This window comes from Triplophysa rosa, linkage group LG19 (assembly GCF_024868665.1).
Source record: "Triplophysa rosa linkage group LG19, Trosa_1v2, whole genome shotgun sequence".
Lineage (NCBI taxonomy): Eukaryota > Metazoa > Chordata > Actinopteri > Cypriniformes > Nemacheilidae > Triplophysa > Triplophysa rosa.
In genome coordinates, this window is record NC_079908.1 from 16,878,057 (window position 1) to 16,896,011 (window position 17,955).

Genomic DNA, 17,955 nt, shown 5'->3' on the forward strand with positions numbered 1-17,955 from the left:
AACAATGATGTGGGGTCACAACTTCACACTTTCGGACTCTGAGGGTCTCGCTGTCAGCCGGATGAAAGAACGGTGCAAATTCTCCCCTTATCTTTTACTCTTACGATGAATTAGCCTCTGAAGTTGTTCTTTTTTGCCTGTTTGCGAGGCAGAATTTCTTGCCGAGTGACCTTGTGGAGTCTTTGCTGAGTAAAGCACTTGCTTCTATTGCCTGACGCGAGGTCTCTGTACTGTTGAGAGAGGCTTGTTTGAAGGCGACCCCTCCTTGCCAACACAATGCGGATTCAGAATCTAATTGAATTCTCCAGGTTGAACTATGGTGGCCAAACAAGTTTACAACACGATAAAATTAACATGAGAGCATTAATAGAAATGAAACATTTATGAATATTGGTGACTGAAATGAAGCTCAAAATCAGTAAGCTTTCCTTTATACTTCACAGGCCAAAAAGTCACAAGTTGAGTTTAATGATAATAATAATAATTTAAATCAGACAACAAATCATACATACTGTATGCTATCTGTAAATCTTGTTATTTCAGAAACGAGTAAAAGTGTTTAGAGTAAGATCTTTTCTTTTCTACTGATCTGATTCATTCTAGTGATTCGGTTCATTCAAATGATTCAGTCAAAGATTTGATTCCCTGCACTGATATGTATTACAATTCTTTTTGTTTTCATTTTAGTTTTTAGTGTATTTATATATTCTAGTCTTATGTGATTTCCCTACTCAAAAAATAAAACACAAAATCATGCAAGAAATGTAGCATAACTTATGTCTGCACCTTAAACTGGATAAATAAAACATAAATAAAATTACACACTTTAACTTCGAAAAAATGATTATCCATCAACGTACAGTTTTCCTTCAAGCCAAATCTTCTTCGGCATTACAGAGCCCACAGCACCCTGTGAAATGTAACTTTTGCACTCACAGGATGTTTTGATGTTTGCTTTGGCCTTTGTAGAAGAAAGCTTGCTTATCTCAGACAGCTTATCTCCTGTGAGCCCTGAGCACATCAGCTATCGACTGCTCCGCTCTGCCACTGTTCTGAAAGAGGTGTTAAAATCTATCGGCTTTTTGCCAGAGACGTGATCTTCCATGCACAAGACTCGAATAGCTCGAGAGGGGAAATGAAGCTTCAGCTTCAATGGTGGCTCTCAGGATGAGCTGAAGCAGCATTAATGCAGTGTGCAATAGTCTGAGAAAGGAATTTGAAAAGCTTCGTTAGTTACTGTCTGTATTTTGGTGGTCAGTATGTAGAAACACCTCCCTGCTTGGGCAGAAGCCCCGCAGTCCAAACACGTGTCATTTAAATTTTGTTAAAAATGTTAAACATCTGATTATGTGCCTTTTTCGCCTTTGGCTTGAAACTTTTGGAGGTTCAGGTAATGTGAGATTTAAAAAATTGCCATGGCATGGGATGAATTAATTATAGTTTTACTTTAATTATGGTTTAGAATATTGAAATGATTTTATGCAGTGTTTTTGTATTACATTTTTGTATACAAATTATACAAAATTATTGATCGTTCAAATGAAAAGATCAAAGACCAGAATGTCACAAGTTGAATATAAGATATTAAAATTCATTAATTAGGGATCTTAAAGGACCTTAAAGGAATATTTTTTATGTTTAGTACTTTTTTGGTTTGGGGATGCAAAATGGGTTCCTAATAATGGGCCGAAATGTCTAGGTCTGATTCGTTTTAGTGATTCGGTTCATTCAGTCACAGATTTGATTTCTTGCACAGATTCTTTTTGTTTTCACTTTTGTTTTTAATGTATTTATGTATTCAAGTTTAATGCGATATCACTGCTTATAATTTGAAGAATTTAAGAATTGTGCTGAAAAAAATGTGGCTCTATTAAAATGTCAAATTATGTCTTTGTGTAATTTTGGTTTATATTTTATAGATTTTACTTTTGTAGTAGTATCCATTTTTGTAGTTCATCTCAACTCACTTTTACTGTAAAGTCTTGGGTGCGTACTCCATACAAAGTAGAATGCAGTTGGACAGCAGTTTGTCGTTTAGCTAACTTTTTACTTATTCATTTGGGGTGCGATTTGTACGGTTCCAATAATCTGCAGTCACAATTCACAATTTTCTGAAGCTGAATTTCCCCATTTTTAGATATTTATGTTCTGCTTTATATAAAATAAAATGCCTCAGCTATTGTTGAATTATCTCTTTTTTCTTTAGATAAAGCTCAATCTAAGGCTAAATTGTCTCATTTGAGCCCTGTTCAGATTCACTGGGGTGTGACGTGTGGAGACACGACTGAAATTGATGTGCTCTGCATAAAAAGTCCTGACAGATGAAAATACTGGTTCCCTCATGATGTCTTAAAGAATCAAATTCATCAGCTATGTGTTCTCAATTAAACTCGCCTGTCGAGTAATGTCATAATGTAACCATGCAGGTTCTGATGGCACGACATCGATCCCATCCTGACTGCTATCATTCATAAGGAATAACAAAAAAACGCGTATTTCTCCTGCTAGTTGTATTAATCATCTTGTGCTGGGAAATCTTCAGACCGAGCTTAGCTTTTTTTTATAATTGAGCAGCAGAGCCGTTTTCCCAAAGATACTCCAGAGGGACTTTTGAACCTCAGACCGAAGAGACGCTAGCATCATCGTCCGAGGGTAAGCCTCAGCAGGATTTCGGAAGCAATTTGTTTTCCAAGCGATGATGAATTTGAGTTCAGCAGTAACCCTGACCCCTACAATCTTCAGGCTGAGGGGACATTTTGAAATCAATACATTGTCAGAATAATGCGAAGAGGAAACATAGTATATTGTTGGAATAAATCAAAATTTAGAGTTCAGTTTCGTGTAGTCTAGCCATAATCAGGTTTTATATTAGTTCATGTGGCCATGAAACATGTTGGGGTTTGTCTGGAACACATCCTCTGTACTCATATAAAGAACAAATGCAGTTATATTGGGCTAGCTCTCCTTTTACTTTATTTTTTATGTGTGCAGTTCTTTAGCTTCTTAATTCTTCCTTTCCTCTCTTATCACTTTTTCTTGCTTTCTTTTGTAAAAATAGCTAAGCATTTTACACTCGCCGGCTATTCTTCAACGTCCAGTGAAGGACATTTGCACAACAGGCCGGGACCATTCAGGACTTTTCCTCAGAAATAATGTGAAAATAAATGGTCTGCCATACAAAGCAACCAAAAGCGTTAGTTCCTGTTGGAGTGTTCTACTGTATGGTTGTCTACCTGTTCCAGAATTTAACCACGAAGCTTTGTTCTAGGGAGTGTGAAAAGAATAAGGGCGTGAAAAGTTCAGGTCGGAGCAGACATGATCAGCATTCACTCTCCTTTCTCTAGTCTCTGTCTGTATTGATCGAGCTCGGTTCAAAGGCTTGTGTCTTTTGACTGTTTGATAACAAAGACACTAGTGCTGCTTGGTTGCACCTGCAAATCAGATACAAACAACACGTCTCCAACCAATAAGACAGCCAATAGACCGGTCACCAAACAAAATAAGATATTTTGACGAACGCTGGTAACCAAACAACATCGGCCCTATTGACTTTCATTATATAGACACAAAACCAGAGACATTTCTCGAAAACAAAAATGTGTTCCACAACAAAAAGAGTCATATACAGGTTTTTAATTACATGAGGGTAAATGAATGATGGGGGAATTTTTATTTTTGAGTAAACTAAATGAAAGTTAGGTGGTTTGTCATGTATTTTTCAAGAGTTTATCATTTGATGAGAGCTGGAGAGCTGTCTTTGAGCAACACTGATCAATACTCGTGGTAATTCTGAAGCAGTGCTTTTTGATTTGGAGATTAATTAAAGGAAAAGCAGCTCTCGATGAGAGAGCCTGAAACATGAGTAAGAGGGTGAGAGAGTGTCTGCTCTATCATCTTCTACTCTGCTTTATGGAGATATGAGTTATGATAGCATAAATGTATCGGGCTTATCTACTGATGTTCTCATTTAGAAAATGATTTAACATTCAAGATGTTTGCCTTGGGGTTTAATGAACCACAGACGTGTGGAGCTAAATATTATTTCAATTTTTAGTTGGGTTTTTTCATCTTTTCTATATATTCACTCATTTAACCTATAACTCAATGATCAATGCTCTCTTTCTCCATCCCTCTCTCTTTATTTCTGTTTCAGGCTGGTTTTTATAAAGGTGTAGCAGGTTCTCAGGTCACTCTGTCCAGTTTGGTGAACCAGAGCCGGGCGATGCTGGAGGAACAGGCCAGACATCTGCTGACCGAACCGGAGAGGCAGACGATGGGATACTACATCCAGGAGTATCGAGATGGTCACATCGGGGTTGAGCAGCTCGTAATGGCACTCTTTGAACTATTCAATACACACGCCAAGGTGAACATACTATGTCATGTTGTGTGTGTGTGTGTGTGTGTGTGTGTGTGTGTGTGTGTGTGTGTGTGTGTGTGTGTGTGTGTGTGTGTGTGTGTGTGTGTGTGTGCGTGTGTGCGCGTGCGTGCGTGCGTGTGTGTGACAGAATGATACTGACTTGTTTCATAATGTTGTTATACAATGTTTTGAGTCTAATCATTTTACCTAGACATATGAATAGTATAAAAACAGAAAATAATTTTGAAATGGTCTCTTTTTCCACGGCTGTATTATGTAAATGTTGGCCGATAACGATAACCGAAAATTCTTTAACATTGGAAGCCGATAGCCGATATGCGGCCGGCAAAAAGTGGACAACTGCTTTTATTTGAAAACATTCACTGCAGAAAACAAGGTAACCATTAGTTCTCTTTTTTCCCTGAAAATCATGTACCAATTTACACTAGTTTACGATTCTTTCACCTTCACAATTTTCTGGTATATTTTTTATTTCATAAACAAATTAGAGATGTTCCTCCAGAGCAACCCAGAAAAATGTTTTTAATGGCCACATGTCTAACAGGTCTCAAGACAGAAAGCATTCAGACAGCAGTCTGATTCAAACAATATGCTTTCTTCCCTTTCTTCCTACATACTGTACCTACATCAACAATGTTTTGCTAATAGCAGTAAGTAAATGATCATGTCAGAAAGACAGTACTGTACTATATTTTGACTGTGAGCAGCGTGCAGCTGAAGAAGTTTAACCAGAGGAAATAATTTATGATTTATCAGCTATATTATATCGGCCTAAATTTTATTATCGGCCGATACGATAATATTAAAAATGACCATTTATCAGCCAATACCGATAAATTATCTGTAACACTGTAAAACTTTGCTGTAGTTTTTGCAGCAGGTTTGCCAGTAACTTACTGTAGATTTAATTACTACGTAATATACTTTCCAATTAGTACTGTTTTCAATTACTTTAATCAAAATTAAAACACTTTGACTTTTGAGATTCAAAATGAGCAAGAAGAGACTGGCATTAGCACAGCAACACTGCAAAAGCATTTTTCTCTTGTTTTCTGTAAAAATATTTAAAACTTCTTAAATTACGATACGTTTACATAACAAGAAAAGTGACCCAAGATATTTAGTCTTGTTTTATGAAAGAAAAATATATAAACTAGGTAAGTTTATGCTTAAAACAAAATTGTACATTAAATCTACAGTAAGTTACTGGCAAACCTGCTGCGAAATTACAGTAAAGTTTTACAATGTAGGCTGTATATCACACAGGAGCACGGTCACATTCACAACTCTGTCTTTACATATGTTTCTGCAGTTTTCTCTTCTGTCTGAAGTGAGGGGGATTGTGACCCCTCAGGATGTGGAGAAGTTCGATGGGCTCGTCCTAAGACGAGAGATTGAAGCTCTGAAAGCGAGACAGGGGGGAGCAGGCTTCCATGACTCATTCTCGATGGTGTCTTACCCCGACACTCTGGCCTCCTCCTCAGCCAGCTTTATGACCAACACGACCCTCAGCTCCGCAAGGGTAAGAGTGCATAAACACTGTGTGTGTTACAATAAAAAAGGGGGAGTTCGCTAAGAATAAATTATGACGGCAATAGCGTTGTTTATTTGCATGCGTTGTCAGTGTTAGTTTACCACCCAATTCAATATATTAATCGAATAAATCAGGTAACAGCATAAATGCAATTTGCATGATGCAATCTCGGATATTGGTGGGTGCTGAATGCAGTTGTGGGGGATGCAATCTATAAGCCTAATTTACATGTGAAGGTGAAGTATTTGCATTGTGAAGAATAAGAATGAGTTCATTTGGATACGGCGCTATGCTATTTCAATGCGATTATGTTGGATCGTGGGTGCCTAAATTGTGCACTGAAATGCATGCAGAAGTGCTGCTATTATTTAGTCAATTCACTCGTGTGTGTGTGTTTTATGGAGTAAAAGCTATGGGTGGCGTGAGCGTCTATATTTGTCATTTCAGGAAACAGGAAGTGTTTGGATGTGTGTGAGGACTGAGTGGAAGACATTGAAGTTTATGTCTGGGTGTGTGAGGGTGATGTAAAAGACAGTTTTACCAAATTGGTGGACAATTTGGGCATGAAAGAGGCCGATTACTGTGATATAAGATGAGGGGTTGTAGATTGTTGCTGGTGGAAACAGCTTTTGTCCTTTCTGTCAAATGCTTGTTTTTCTGTCTGTCTGTCTTGCTTTGTCTAGGCACTTCTCACGCAAGTGTCTTTTTGAAAGTGTAGCGGTTTAGATTAGAGCGTAACGCTCTCAGGGGTGTGTGATGTTGCTTTGACGGACAGATAAGTGTTTCCTGACAGATTTATAAACAGTGTAAATGACAGATAGAGTTTAACACCCAATTCCCTCTCAATAAAACAGGAAAGACTGCTCTGGCTCATAGACATGATGGAGGTAGGTTTGGCAACTTGTCACTCACCCTTACAAAAACTGATCATAGTAAACATAGCGGCCACCAAAATACAATGCAGAATATTACGCCATTTCACCCAAACATAAAAACATCTATCATCATTTACTCTATTGTCATTTCAAACCCGAATGACTTTCTTTCTTCCACAGAACACAAAAGAAGATATTTTGAAGGAAGTTGGTAACCAAACAGCACTGGCACCCATTCACTTCTATGGTATAGACCAGTGGTTCTCAAACTGTGGTACGCGTGCCACTAGAGAACCCTGGTGACACGACAGAAAATTAAAAGCTCTATATTTAAATTTACATTACGTGTCTTAAATACAATTTCAAATGTTTAATACACGATAGATAAATATGGAATACATCTCAGCCTATGTGGAATTTTAATGTAGTTATATGAATTATCATTTATTTATCAATGGTCGATGTAACTCAAGCGCGTGACAGGCAGCTCAAACACAGAGCGGGAGCAGACAGGCGCTTGTGAGTCCCTCACTCTCTCTCTTCTGATGAGCTGCGTTTAAATTAAGCTTCTTATGTATTACTGCAATTGAACCGCTGTGTAAAACTGTTGTTATTGCTGTAAAGCGTTAATTCAACACGCGTCTGCATCTACTCGGGGTTAAATCAATGAAGCGCGCGTTGCGATTTAGTTTTGACGTGCGCTTTGACAAGAGCGGCTTCAGTAAAGTTTGAGTCTTATATACAGCTGTTGTCTTGATGTTTAAGTGTGTGTCTATTTATTATCGTCTGTGTTACACATTCTTTCCACATTGTCTTTAATATGGGTTCTTTCTGCAAGTCCCTACAAAGTTAATAAATCCCCCATAAAAGTCATTTGCAGAGCCCTGTTTACAGTGGACTATACAGAAAAGTGTGTTGTGTCCACTATTACTGCTGACTAACTTGAAAAACATGTTCTTTAGTTTGAAAACAGCTAGTAAATAAAAAGTGTTTGTATTAGATTAGAATTGGAGGACGAGGTGTAAAGAGAAAGATTCACAGCTCTACTATTAATTTGAGTGTTTTTTTCATATGATTTTCTATGGCGGTCATTAGGTGGTACTTGGAACAACTAATTTTATTAAAGGTGGTACTTGATCTGAAAAGTTTGAGAACCACTGGTATAGACACAAAACCAATGCAAGTGAATGGGTGCCAGTTAACAACTTTCTTCAAAATATCTTCTTTTGTGTACTGCTACTGACACTGGTTTGAAATGGCAAGAGGGTAAGTGATGACAATTTTTTGGGGGGGGTGAATTATCCCTTTAAGTTTTTTAAGACTCCGTAAACATCAAGGTTTTAGTTTTACAGTAATAGTAATAAAAAACACAGTAATTATGGTAAAAATTATGGTTACTATGGTAAACTGTAAGGGTGCGTAATATGAAGTGATCTTTCTGTGGTGTGGGCTTGAATCTGTCTTTTGCATAAACACACACTCAAACAAACAGTGATGTAATCTACTCTACATTCTCTTCATGGATTGACCCATGTTAAAATGACTCACTCCTTGTCTGTCTGCGTGTGTACGTGTGGGTTGCAGTGTTCTGACAGCATCGCAAATCAAAAACGTGTCACCTGTGACTTTGCACATCTCCATCACGGGTCATTTCCAAGAGTGCGAGCGCACACAAGCACTTTGGAAATGAGCGAGCGCGTTCGAGCAATGGTATTTGTATGCAAGCTTTGTTCGTGGCCCTCCTCTGTGGATTGGTGTTATTGTAAGCCTGCCAGTTCTGGCTTCAGTAATTGCAAGCAGCAGCAGTTGCCCACACCGCAGCCCTGCGGATCTCCGCTTGCGAAACGTTCGCTCGGGGACTCTTGCGACGTTACAGCACCTCATCAGACATACGCGGAGCTGTCACAGCCGATAAGTCCCCCCTGACAGCAAAAAAGACCTCTCAGGGAGAGCATCCTCATTTATGCTCCAGTGGAGCACAGCAGGGAATTGTGGGATGGCGGAAGACTTGGGCCAGCGCAGTGCACAGTTCTCTGAGCGAAGGATGTCGTCTTCAGTTTGAAGAGAAGGGACGGAAGAGTGTGTCCAGCTGGCGTTGTTGCATAGGTCAACAGCGGTGTGATGTAACTGGCCAAGGAAAATGTCTGGATTTTTACCAGTTTGTGTACAAATCACACACTTACATTGTGTTCTGTTTTGTGTGGACAAAACCATCATTATGAAATAGATGTATGACATATGATTTATTTATTAGAGCTGTTAACATTACGTACAATAACTGCAAGCTGGTTTTTCTATGCATTATAGATTGTTTCATCGGACGCACGCACATGGCCTGAAGTTAACGTCCGGTCTGTGTTTGTTTATCCATCTGGCTAGTGGCTAATAGTAAAACTATTTGTATTTTAATCGATTTATATTCATATTAATTGATATCAATATTTTATTGTATAATAATTGTTTATTAAAGGGATAGTTCACCCAAAAATGAAAATTCCTCAACCTCAAGTTGTTGCAAACCGGTTTACATTTCTTTGTTCTGTAAAACGCAAAAAAAGATATTTAGAAAAATGTTAGCAACTGAGATTTCTGAGGCATCATTGACTAGTAGAAAAAATTAAAATTGTAGTCAAAGGTGCCCCAGAACAGTTTGTTTTCCTAAATTCTTCAAAATATCTAATTTTGTGTTCAACAGAACAAAACAATATCTATAATAATTTTTCCTAATATGGTGCCTCAGAAATCTCAGTTGCTAACACTTTGTGTTTAACAGAACAAATAAATGTATTGGCCTACAGGTTTGGAACAACTTAAGGGTGAGTAATTCATGACAAAATTTTATTTTTGGGTGAACTGTCCCTTTAAGAGATGTCATGAGCTGATATAAATTTTCACCATAAAGGTAACAATTTAGATGGTAGTAAGCAATTTTCTCACACACTTCTCTTGCTAACACATGTGATGTTAAAGTTTTGAATATACTTTAATAGCAATGTATTTTGACATTGATCCTGCTGCAGTCCTTGCCACATACACTTTTAATGTAACTGCATTATTGTTGCCAAATAAAATCTCTAAACTCCTTTGAAAATTGTGAAATATCCTCTTATAACATTAATACGTTAATAAAGCCTAAACACATCAAAACTGTTACCAGAATGACCTACACCCACATAAATACCTGCCAACAAACATGCACAAAGTAAGGTTTGCCTGTCTAGCTGCTAACAAATGAGCCCATGAGCCTCCTTTTGTAAGTGGTGAGCAAGCAAATAAAGTGAATTGATGAGGCTTTTGTTTTGGTGGGGGGTGTATTAATGAGGTAAATCACAGGTCTGAACGCAACCAACCCTCAGCGTTGAATCACAAAGCCGCCCTTCTCTCTAGCCGAGCACGTGCTAAATCAGGACTTTTCTTGCTCTCAGTGTGATGTCTGTGTGTGTGTGACAGAAAATGAGACCGGCTGCGAGATTGAACTGCAGGACTTTAAATGCAATCATGGTTTGATGCCTTTCTATGTGAAATGGGCCCTTAACGAAATGCAATCTGGAACAAACATTTGTTTGGGGGAAAAGTGCACAGCTGTGTTTTTTGTTTGTTTATTGTTTCTATGTCTCTCTTTTGTTTCGTCTCTTCCAGAACGACGGTACGGCGGAGAACAACGGGGAACAGTCTCTGGAGCAGAGCAACGCCCTGCCTGACGTGTCTCTGGTAAGCCCCTCTATATGAGAAGGTCGAGAAGGATAAAAGAGGGAGAGAGTGGTTGAGTCTGCAGGTGCAGAATTGAGAAAATTGCGAAAAGTGGCATTTTTGCTATAAGTACACTGTAAAAGAACTAAAAATACAGTAAATTAAAAAGCTGCCTTTAATTTTTAAGTTGATTCAAAGCCAAGTCACTTGAATTTAAATAATGTTGAATTGATTTATAAAATAAAATTAAAATTGTTATTATATGAGTTATTAAGTATAATATCATAAGTTTAATATCATTTAAATTTAAGTTACTTGTAAAGCCAATTTCATTCAACTTAGAAACTTGTCACTTGAATTTAAATTATATTAAACTGACTTATAAAATGTTGATTAAATAATAGTTAATTAAATAATAAAATGAAGATAAATTTGATTTTTTTAATTATACAAAATGCAATTAGATGTTTTAAGTCAGTTTAATGTCATTTAAATTCGTGACTCGCAAAGGCAATTTGAGTAAATAGTCAATGTAAATAAGTTATTTTTACAGTGTACCAGCCTTCTGTGTCTGCACCCGAAATAACATGAAAACGTTACATAGCAAGCCGTATCATACAGACAGCATTTTAAATTCTTTAAAAAATTTAAACGTTAAATATTCTGGGTGAGATTTTATACTAAATTACTAAAGTTTTAACATTTTGAATTTGATCGCTGAGCTTGTTGCAGTGCATTTTGAGATTACATACTTTGTGAAGGATGCAATGCTTTTCTGGAAGGTGTCTTAAGCACTTTTGTCTTAGAAAAGTGCAGTTGGGTTTTGGAACAGAGCCGTTGAAAATCAGGGCCGGTTTATGACCAGTATGTATTTGGCATTTTGTACGGTTATTGCAATACAGTGTGGTCTCAAATGGTTGTGAAGGCTTGGCTACACAGAAAGCTGATAGTTGTTGGAGAGAGAGAGAGAGAGAGAGAGAGAGAGATGATGATACCATCAGTGTTGACTTCCTGTTGTGAGAGAGATGGCCGGGGAAGATTGGGGTCTTTCTCCAAGAGTTTCCTGTTGGTTCTCTGATGAAACCCCATCACGCACCAACAGCTCTATCAGGCGATTCCACACGAACAGACGCTAACGGGTGAACCGTGTGTGAAGGCAATGTTTCCGGAGAATTCTCAGGCCTAGATAAAACCCACGCAGACCAACTCACATTTCGGTTTGATTACTTTGACACCGACACCTCATTCATCTGGCTTCTGCTCACCTCGTTCAGCCTTAATTTGTTCATTTCCCGTTTTTTTTCTTCTCGCTTTTTTGCCTTCTGGTCTGAATGAACTCATCATTCTGAGAGAAACTTGTTGTCTGAGTTTGAGTTTTCAAAGCTGTGAAATGTGAATTATGGGTAATTCTGTTTTTGTAGCTTTTTACAGTATATGTGTGCGAATGGTGTGAGTGTGAATAAGGTGTGTTGTAAGTTATGATAATTTTCCAACCCTCTCAACATGCTTTAATGATCTTTAAGTATATAATGATAAATGATGACATCATAATGCTCTCTTTCATCCTAGGATGAGGTACAGTCCATCTCAGATTCCCCTCCCTCCTTTAAACCACCTCCTCCCCCAGGGGTCCCACGGCGTCCCAGTCGAAAGGCCACGCTTAGTAAACGGCCATCTTCCACCTCATCCCAATCTGGCTTATACTTCACCGCCCCTTCCCGCACCCTGACCAAAGAACTAAAGCACCCCAAACCACCCAAACCTCACAGTTCTCCTCCTGAAGCCCTCAAAATAGACGTCCCGGTACCTCAGCTGTCAATGGTTAGCCAGCACCCTATCGGGCCTTTCCCTCGGGTCCAGTCTCCTAGCAAAGTAAAACAATCTATCCAAACCCAGTCGGTTCCACCGCCTGTCCCCAGTGTCCCCGCACCCCCTGGACCCCCACCCCCATGCCCCGATAAACCCGCCCCTTCCTCTCCAGCATCCAATCAGCATTTTGTCATGGTGGAGGTACACAGGCCAAATGCAGAGCCGGATGTGAATGAGGTGCGACCGCTGCCGCAGGCTCGAGGTAAGATCAGCAGAATTTTATTAACTAGCATTAACTAGCTGTCAAATATTTTCCTATCTATTTGCATTCATTTAATAGCTAAAACTGATCCCCTGTGTCTAAAAGGGTACAAATATACATTTTAGTAGAATAGTTTACACAAAAATTTTCAATTTTGTTATAATGATGTTCCAAAAGCTTATGCTCTTATTTTTTTCTTTGGAACACAAAATATGAACAAAATGTGACATTTTATAGAAAGCTTTAAACAGCTCAAGGACAATTAACGGTCATTATGCTGTACATAAAGAAAAAAGGAAGGTTTTGTGAAGGTTTTCTCTTTCTACCAGCATGAAATAAAACATCACATAAACAACACAAATGTTTATTACTGGTTGTACTGTTCCTTGAGTGAAACCTTGCATTTATGTATTTGGATGCAATGTGATGATTTTCCATCTGCTGTAGGAGGGACATTATCTCAGCTCTCAGACAGCGGACAGACCCTTAGTGAAGACAGCGGTGTGGACATCGCTGAATCCGGCCGTGTTAGTAAGGACAGCAGCCCACGTCCAGCTCGCACCAGAACCCAACGGGATGGACGAGAGACATCCACCAAACCGGTGAGACCGAGAGAGAGAGAGAGGGGAAGGAAAAATACAGTATGTATGTGTGAAAATGAATGCTTATGACAAGGGGATATGATTTTAAAAGAGTGATGTTTGGGTGTGAGTGAGAGAGTGATGACAAAAGAGCTTTGTCTGTCGCTTCAAATAAATCTGTTTTCTGCCCCTCCCTATGACTGAGAGTGCTTGACGTTATCACCATTAATTTTCACTTTTTTTCTTTTTTTTATGGTACATTCATACATACACTTTTCAGTTCATCCTTTGTTGACTTTTCCAATTCATCTCATCTCATATTTAGCTGTCTAAAAAACCAATCTCACTCTGCTGAACCAAGACTCATCTGCCGTCTTTTAGCTAGATGCCTCTCCGCTTTCTTATATGCACAAGCTGTGCTATTGATCTTGTGGAATGGACTAAAAGTGCTTTCTGAGGACATTATGGTTATTCAGAGGAACGGTTTATTGCTTAGAGGTTGTGCTTGCATAGCTCAGATAACCTGTTATATTGTATTAAGTATCGTCTTTGTTTATTGAAGTTTCTCTTTCTTTGGAGACATAAAGGGACCTTTGGAGATATGAATGTAACGCTGTAAAGTGAATGTGGATACATCAGATCATTTGATTTGCATTGAAAGGTTTGCACATCTGAGCACAGTTTGAGACATTGTTATGTCTCTTTTGACAGTTTTGAGGAGACACGTTGTATGATATTTAGAGAAGTATCTCTACGAAATATCTTTGTTTTCTGTATAATCTTATTGCTTTCTAGAAGAAGCAACTATATTAAACGAGATATCAAAGAGATCTCATTCGCGATATTTTTGTCCTGTGGGTAGGCTTAAACAACGGCCTGTGACCTTATTCGAGGCAGTCACAGACACAAAGCAGCATCTATCATCAAAGCCAAATATGTCTTTCCTGCTATCTCTGTTCTCTGTAATTCTCTCTCTCTTTGATTTTCTACTCTACTGTCCCATCTCACTATCTCTATCTCGCTCATCTTCCCTCATATAATCTCTCTCATAATGTGCCTTGCAGCCTGGTCTGTTGGAACCGACCTCTGCTCTCGTGCGAGTGGCAAAAAGTGCCATTACGTTGGGCATTGCAATAGAAGGCGGAGCAAACACACGTCAACCACTTCCCCGCATTGTTACCATACAGGTAAGACTTCTATATGGTGTTCTAGCCTAGAAGAGCTCTTATTAGTAGTACAAGTATTGTTTATATTGTTTTATGCAATTGGGAAATGTGCAGAATTTTTATTTTCGGGAGAACTATCTCTTTAAATGCAATTTAAAAAAATATCCAGAGCTCCCTAGCAACCGTTTAGCATCATCTTAGCAACAGCATAGTAACGCTCTGGCAACCACCCCAACACACTAGCATTGGTGGGGACTTTAGCACTAACAAGTCCAGGGGCGGACTGACCATTAGGACATTCTGTCAAAGTCCAGAACGGCCATCCCATCGACGGACCGGCCATCTGGAGTATCGGAAAATTTCCCTGTGTGCCGTGTACGGCGCCATAATGAACGCTCGGGCCGGACAGGCAGATGTTATTAACACGAATGCACTCAACGCAAAGGCATTAGCGAGACGGACACGTATACATGTAACACAATGACGCCACCCCATCCACATAATTGGTGGAGGGCTGATTCAATCGAACTCGACACAACCCTACCCCCCCCCCCCGGGTCGACAAAAAAGGTGAAGGGCCAATGTGGGCCGAAAATTCCAGGGCCGTTTTTGCTTCCTAGTCCGCCCCTGAACAAGTCCCCCTCAGTTTCATCAACAATTGCAAAAATCCAGTTCATTATGCATTCTCTAAACAGTACTCATACATTCTCTCATAATCTTCCACACACAGTACTATTCACGTCAATACTTAATGTGAATTCGAATAATACCGCCCTGTTTCTTCGGATTGGGTGGTTGCCAGGTTTTAAAGTGTATTATAATTTCTAAACCCTCTGTCAGGTGCGAAGTCTGAGATAATGACAGACTCAAAATGAAGTTGAAATCATAAGCTCCATGCTGTCAGTCACGTAAAGGTCTATAGGAGCTCTGGCAGCATTAGTGAATTAAATAATGAGTGCGCTACAGTTTCATTGCTGTAAATGTTGTAGACAGCCAACTGTGCTGAGCTGTAGAGCAGGAAACAGGTACTGTATGCGACACCGTGCCTACAGCAAACTGTTCTTTGATTCTGTCTTTTACAAAAATGTGGAAACGCAGATGGTAAGGTGTGCAATTTGTGGATAGAGATGATGGCATATGTGAAAGGATCTGGGAGAAGCTCTTAGTGTTTCTGTGTCTCCTGCTCCTGGAAAGGAAATTTTGTAAGCCCAATCTGAAATAACAGGGTTGATGATATAACATCAAGTGAGCCGATTCTTAATAAAAGTAAAAGAAGAGCTGTTTTTATTTTAAAAGGAAATGGGAGATAGAGCAAGAAAAAGGACAGAACAAGCAAGAACTCAGAAGATAGTGAATGTTAGATATAGAGGAAGGGTATCATTTACTATCAAGTGTGCGGAAATGGATTTGGTGCTAATTTTTGCCAGATTCTCAAAAGGTGTGTTTATACGTGTTTATTTTCGAAATGGAGACAGGCATATACAGCCAGATCAAGCTATCAAATTCATTATTCTGAAATAAAGAGTCATAGTGGTTTGCACTGGTTATACATTTTATCCTAAAATTACTAAAAATCATGATTCATGATGAGTCATGATTTCTGCATGAAAATGAACACAGGTTTCACATGAAGTTTGTGAATGACACCCAAAGGGAGTAAATGAAAGAGCGAGTGTGTCTGGAAGCGAATGGACAGGCATGGGTGGATTTTAATTCCCCAGTTGTGGGTGGTTCATCAGCATTGAATTAAAAATCCGACAACAAAGCTTCCTGCGGATGAGATAATATGGGGCTCTTTTGTCATGTTCTGCCATTGTATGAAATAATACAATGTGCTTGTGAGGTCTAAATGCCTTTTGTTATTAGTTTACTTCTACCTGTAAAAGTACCAGAACTTATTGAAGCAAGGTATCATGATCAGGGGGGACCTCAGCATTATGCACTGTGGTATTTGGATGGGATTGGTTTCAATAAATTACATTTGTGCTACAATTATTAACATTCAGTGCAACTATTAACATTGCTCATTTTATAATTATATTATATCATTTATTCGGATAGAATTCAGATTTTTAGAATTCCGATTTTTGTAGGCGTCACTGACCTAGGAGTCTTTGTTCCTATATGTTGGTGGTAAAGGTTTTTTTTTGCTCTGGATGTTTGTATATGGATTAAAACTACTAAATTAAGCAATATAAATAGTATCATTACTAAGCATTATGTATATAATTAGGGAGAAATTAGTGATCATCTCAAATGACACTGATGTCTGCTCTGTTCGTTCTGAGCAATAAGTGGTCTTCTTTTAATATTTTTTCTTTTTTTGGACCATCAACTTTTAGTTTAGAAAGTGGTTTAAAAGGTCTAAATCCACAATGAAGGTGCATCAAGCAGCAAACGTAGAAAATAAGCTTAAGGTAGATAAGGTAAGCCAGGACAGGGGCGGACTGGCCATCTGGCGTACCGGGTGCTTTCCCGATGGGCTGCTAATGTATGGGGCCGTAATGGAGGCATTGGCCGTTAATGTATGGGGCTGTAATGGGACGCGTTTGCCGCTAACGTATGGGGCTGTAACGGAGGCGTTGGCCGCTTAGACGTACGTATTATAAATATGAATGCACGCAACGCGAATGCAAAAGACACGTATGCATGCACCCCCCAACCCCTCCCCCCGTTGACAGATTCGGTGGAGGGCCAATGCGGACCTAAAAATGCCAGGGCCGATTTTTCTTCTCAGTCCAGCCCTGGTAGGCTATCCCACAAAGGTCGAAATAAATGAGGAGAAGAAGAGAAGTGATGAAAATGGGTGGATTTTTTTTCTAAGTTAGCCAAAGAACAGTTGGTAATTCCATACATTTTATTGATTAAAACATGGACTACATTGCCTTACTTCATACCATTTCTGAAAGTTTGTTTTTAGTCAATGACATCTGTAATTCATCCGTGTTATAAATAATTATAAAGTATTGTGATCAAGTGGTCATTTCCAAAATCAGTGTCAAAGAAGATCAGACAGGTTATGTGTAAATGGAAGTGATCGCCTGGGTTATTTTTTTTATTTAAGCGTATATTCTTTTTTCATTTTAATTTTTTACATTAGTTAATATAAAGCACCTTGATGACCATTCCTATAATCTAATTACATGTCACAATGAATTTTCAGGATTTTGTATTCACTCACTATATCAGTAGCTTCATTTCAGAGCTCGTAATTGCCCCAAAACTCTCTCATGTGATTAAAACTAGATTTCCAGCCAACTATAAATCCGTTCTCCACCTGCGTTGTCTCAGCCAGGAATTTTGTTATACTTTAATTTTTGACTTTGATTATGTCCTTCTTATTTCCCAGCTGAAATGTGCAAACAAATGACATTCATTTAGCCAAATTTAAATTCCATCAATTTTTTAACCCGAGGGAATCAATCTAACTTTCTATTAAGAGATAAATCTACTCTAACAGTTGATCTCACTATCTGTCTCCGACATTACGATTAGCACTCTTCAAGCGGCACATGCACGTAAAAATTGTCTGCGGTTTCTAAATAAAATATGACAGTAAATTAGTTACTCTCCAGCAGATGATAGAAGGAATTGCAACATTTATGTGGTGTAAATATTTACTGTATATTAAAATTATAAGAATGATAGCTTGACCCT

At 38.7% G+C, this 17,955-nt stretch overlaps 1 protein-coding gene across 3 annotated transcripts in view; it reads left to right on the forward strand.

Moving 5' to 3' along the window:
• The window catches only part of whrna (whirlin a), a 72,072-nt gene that overhangs the window by 53,880 nt on the left and 237 nt on the right, over positions 1–17,955 (forward strand). For 2 of the 3 annotated variants that reach the window (XM_057360961.1, XM_057360962.1), the window contains 6 exons: positions 4,154–4,366; positions 5,694–5,903; positions 10,430–10,501; positions 12,050–12,551; positions 12,999–13,153; positions 14,197–14,319. In XM_057360961.1, coding sequence (XP_057216944.1) covers positions 4,154–4,366; positions 5,694–5,903; positions 10,430–10,501; positions 12,050–12,551; positions 12,999–13,153; positions 14,197–14,319 — 1,275 coding nt within the window. The remainder of the gene's footprint in view (positions 1–4,153; positions 4,367–5,693; positions 5,904–10,429; positions 10,502–12,049; positions 12,552–12,998; positions 13,154–14,196; positions 14,320–17,955) is intronic. The other variant, XM_057360963.1, reaches the window with a different exon arrangement.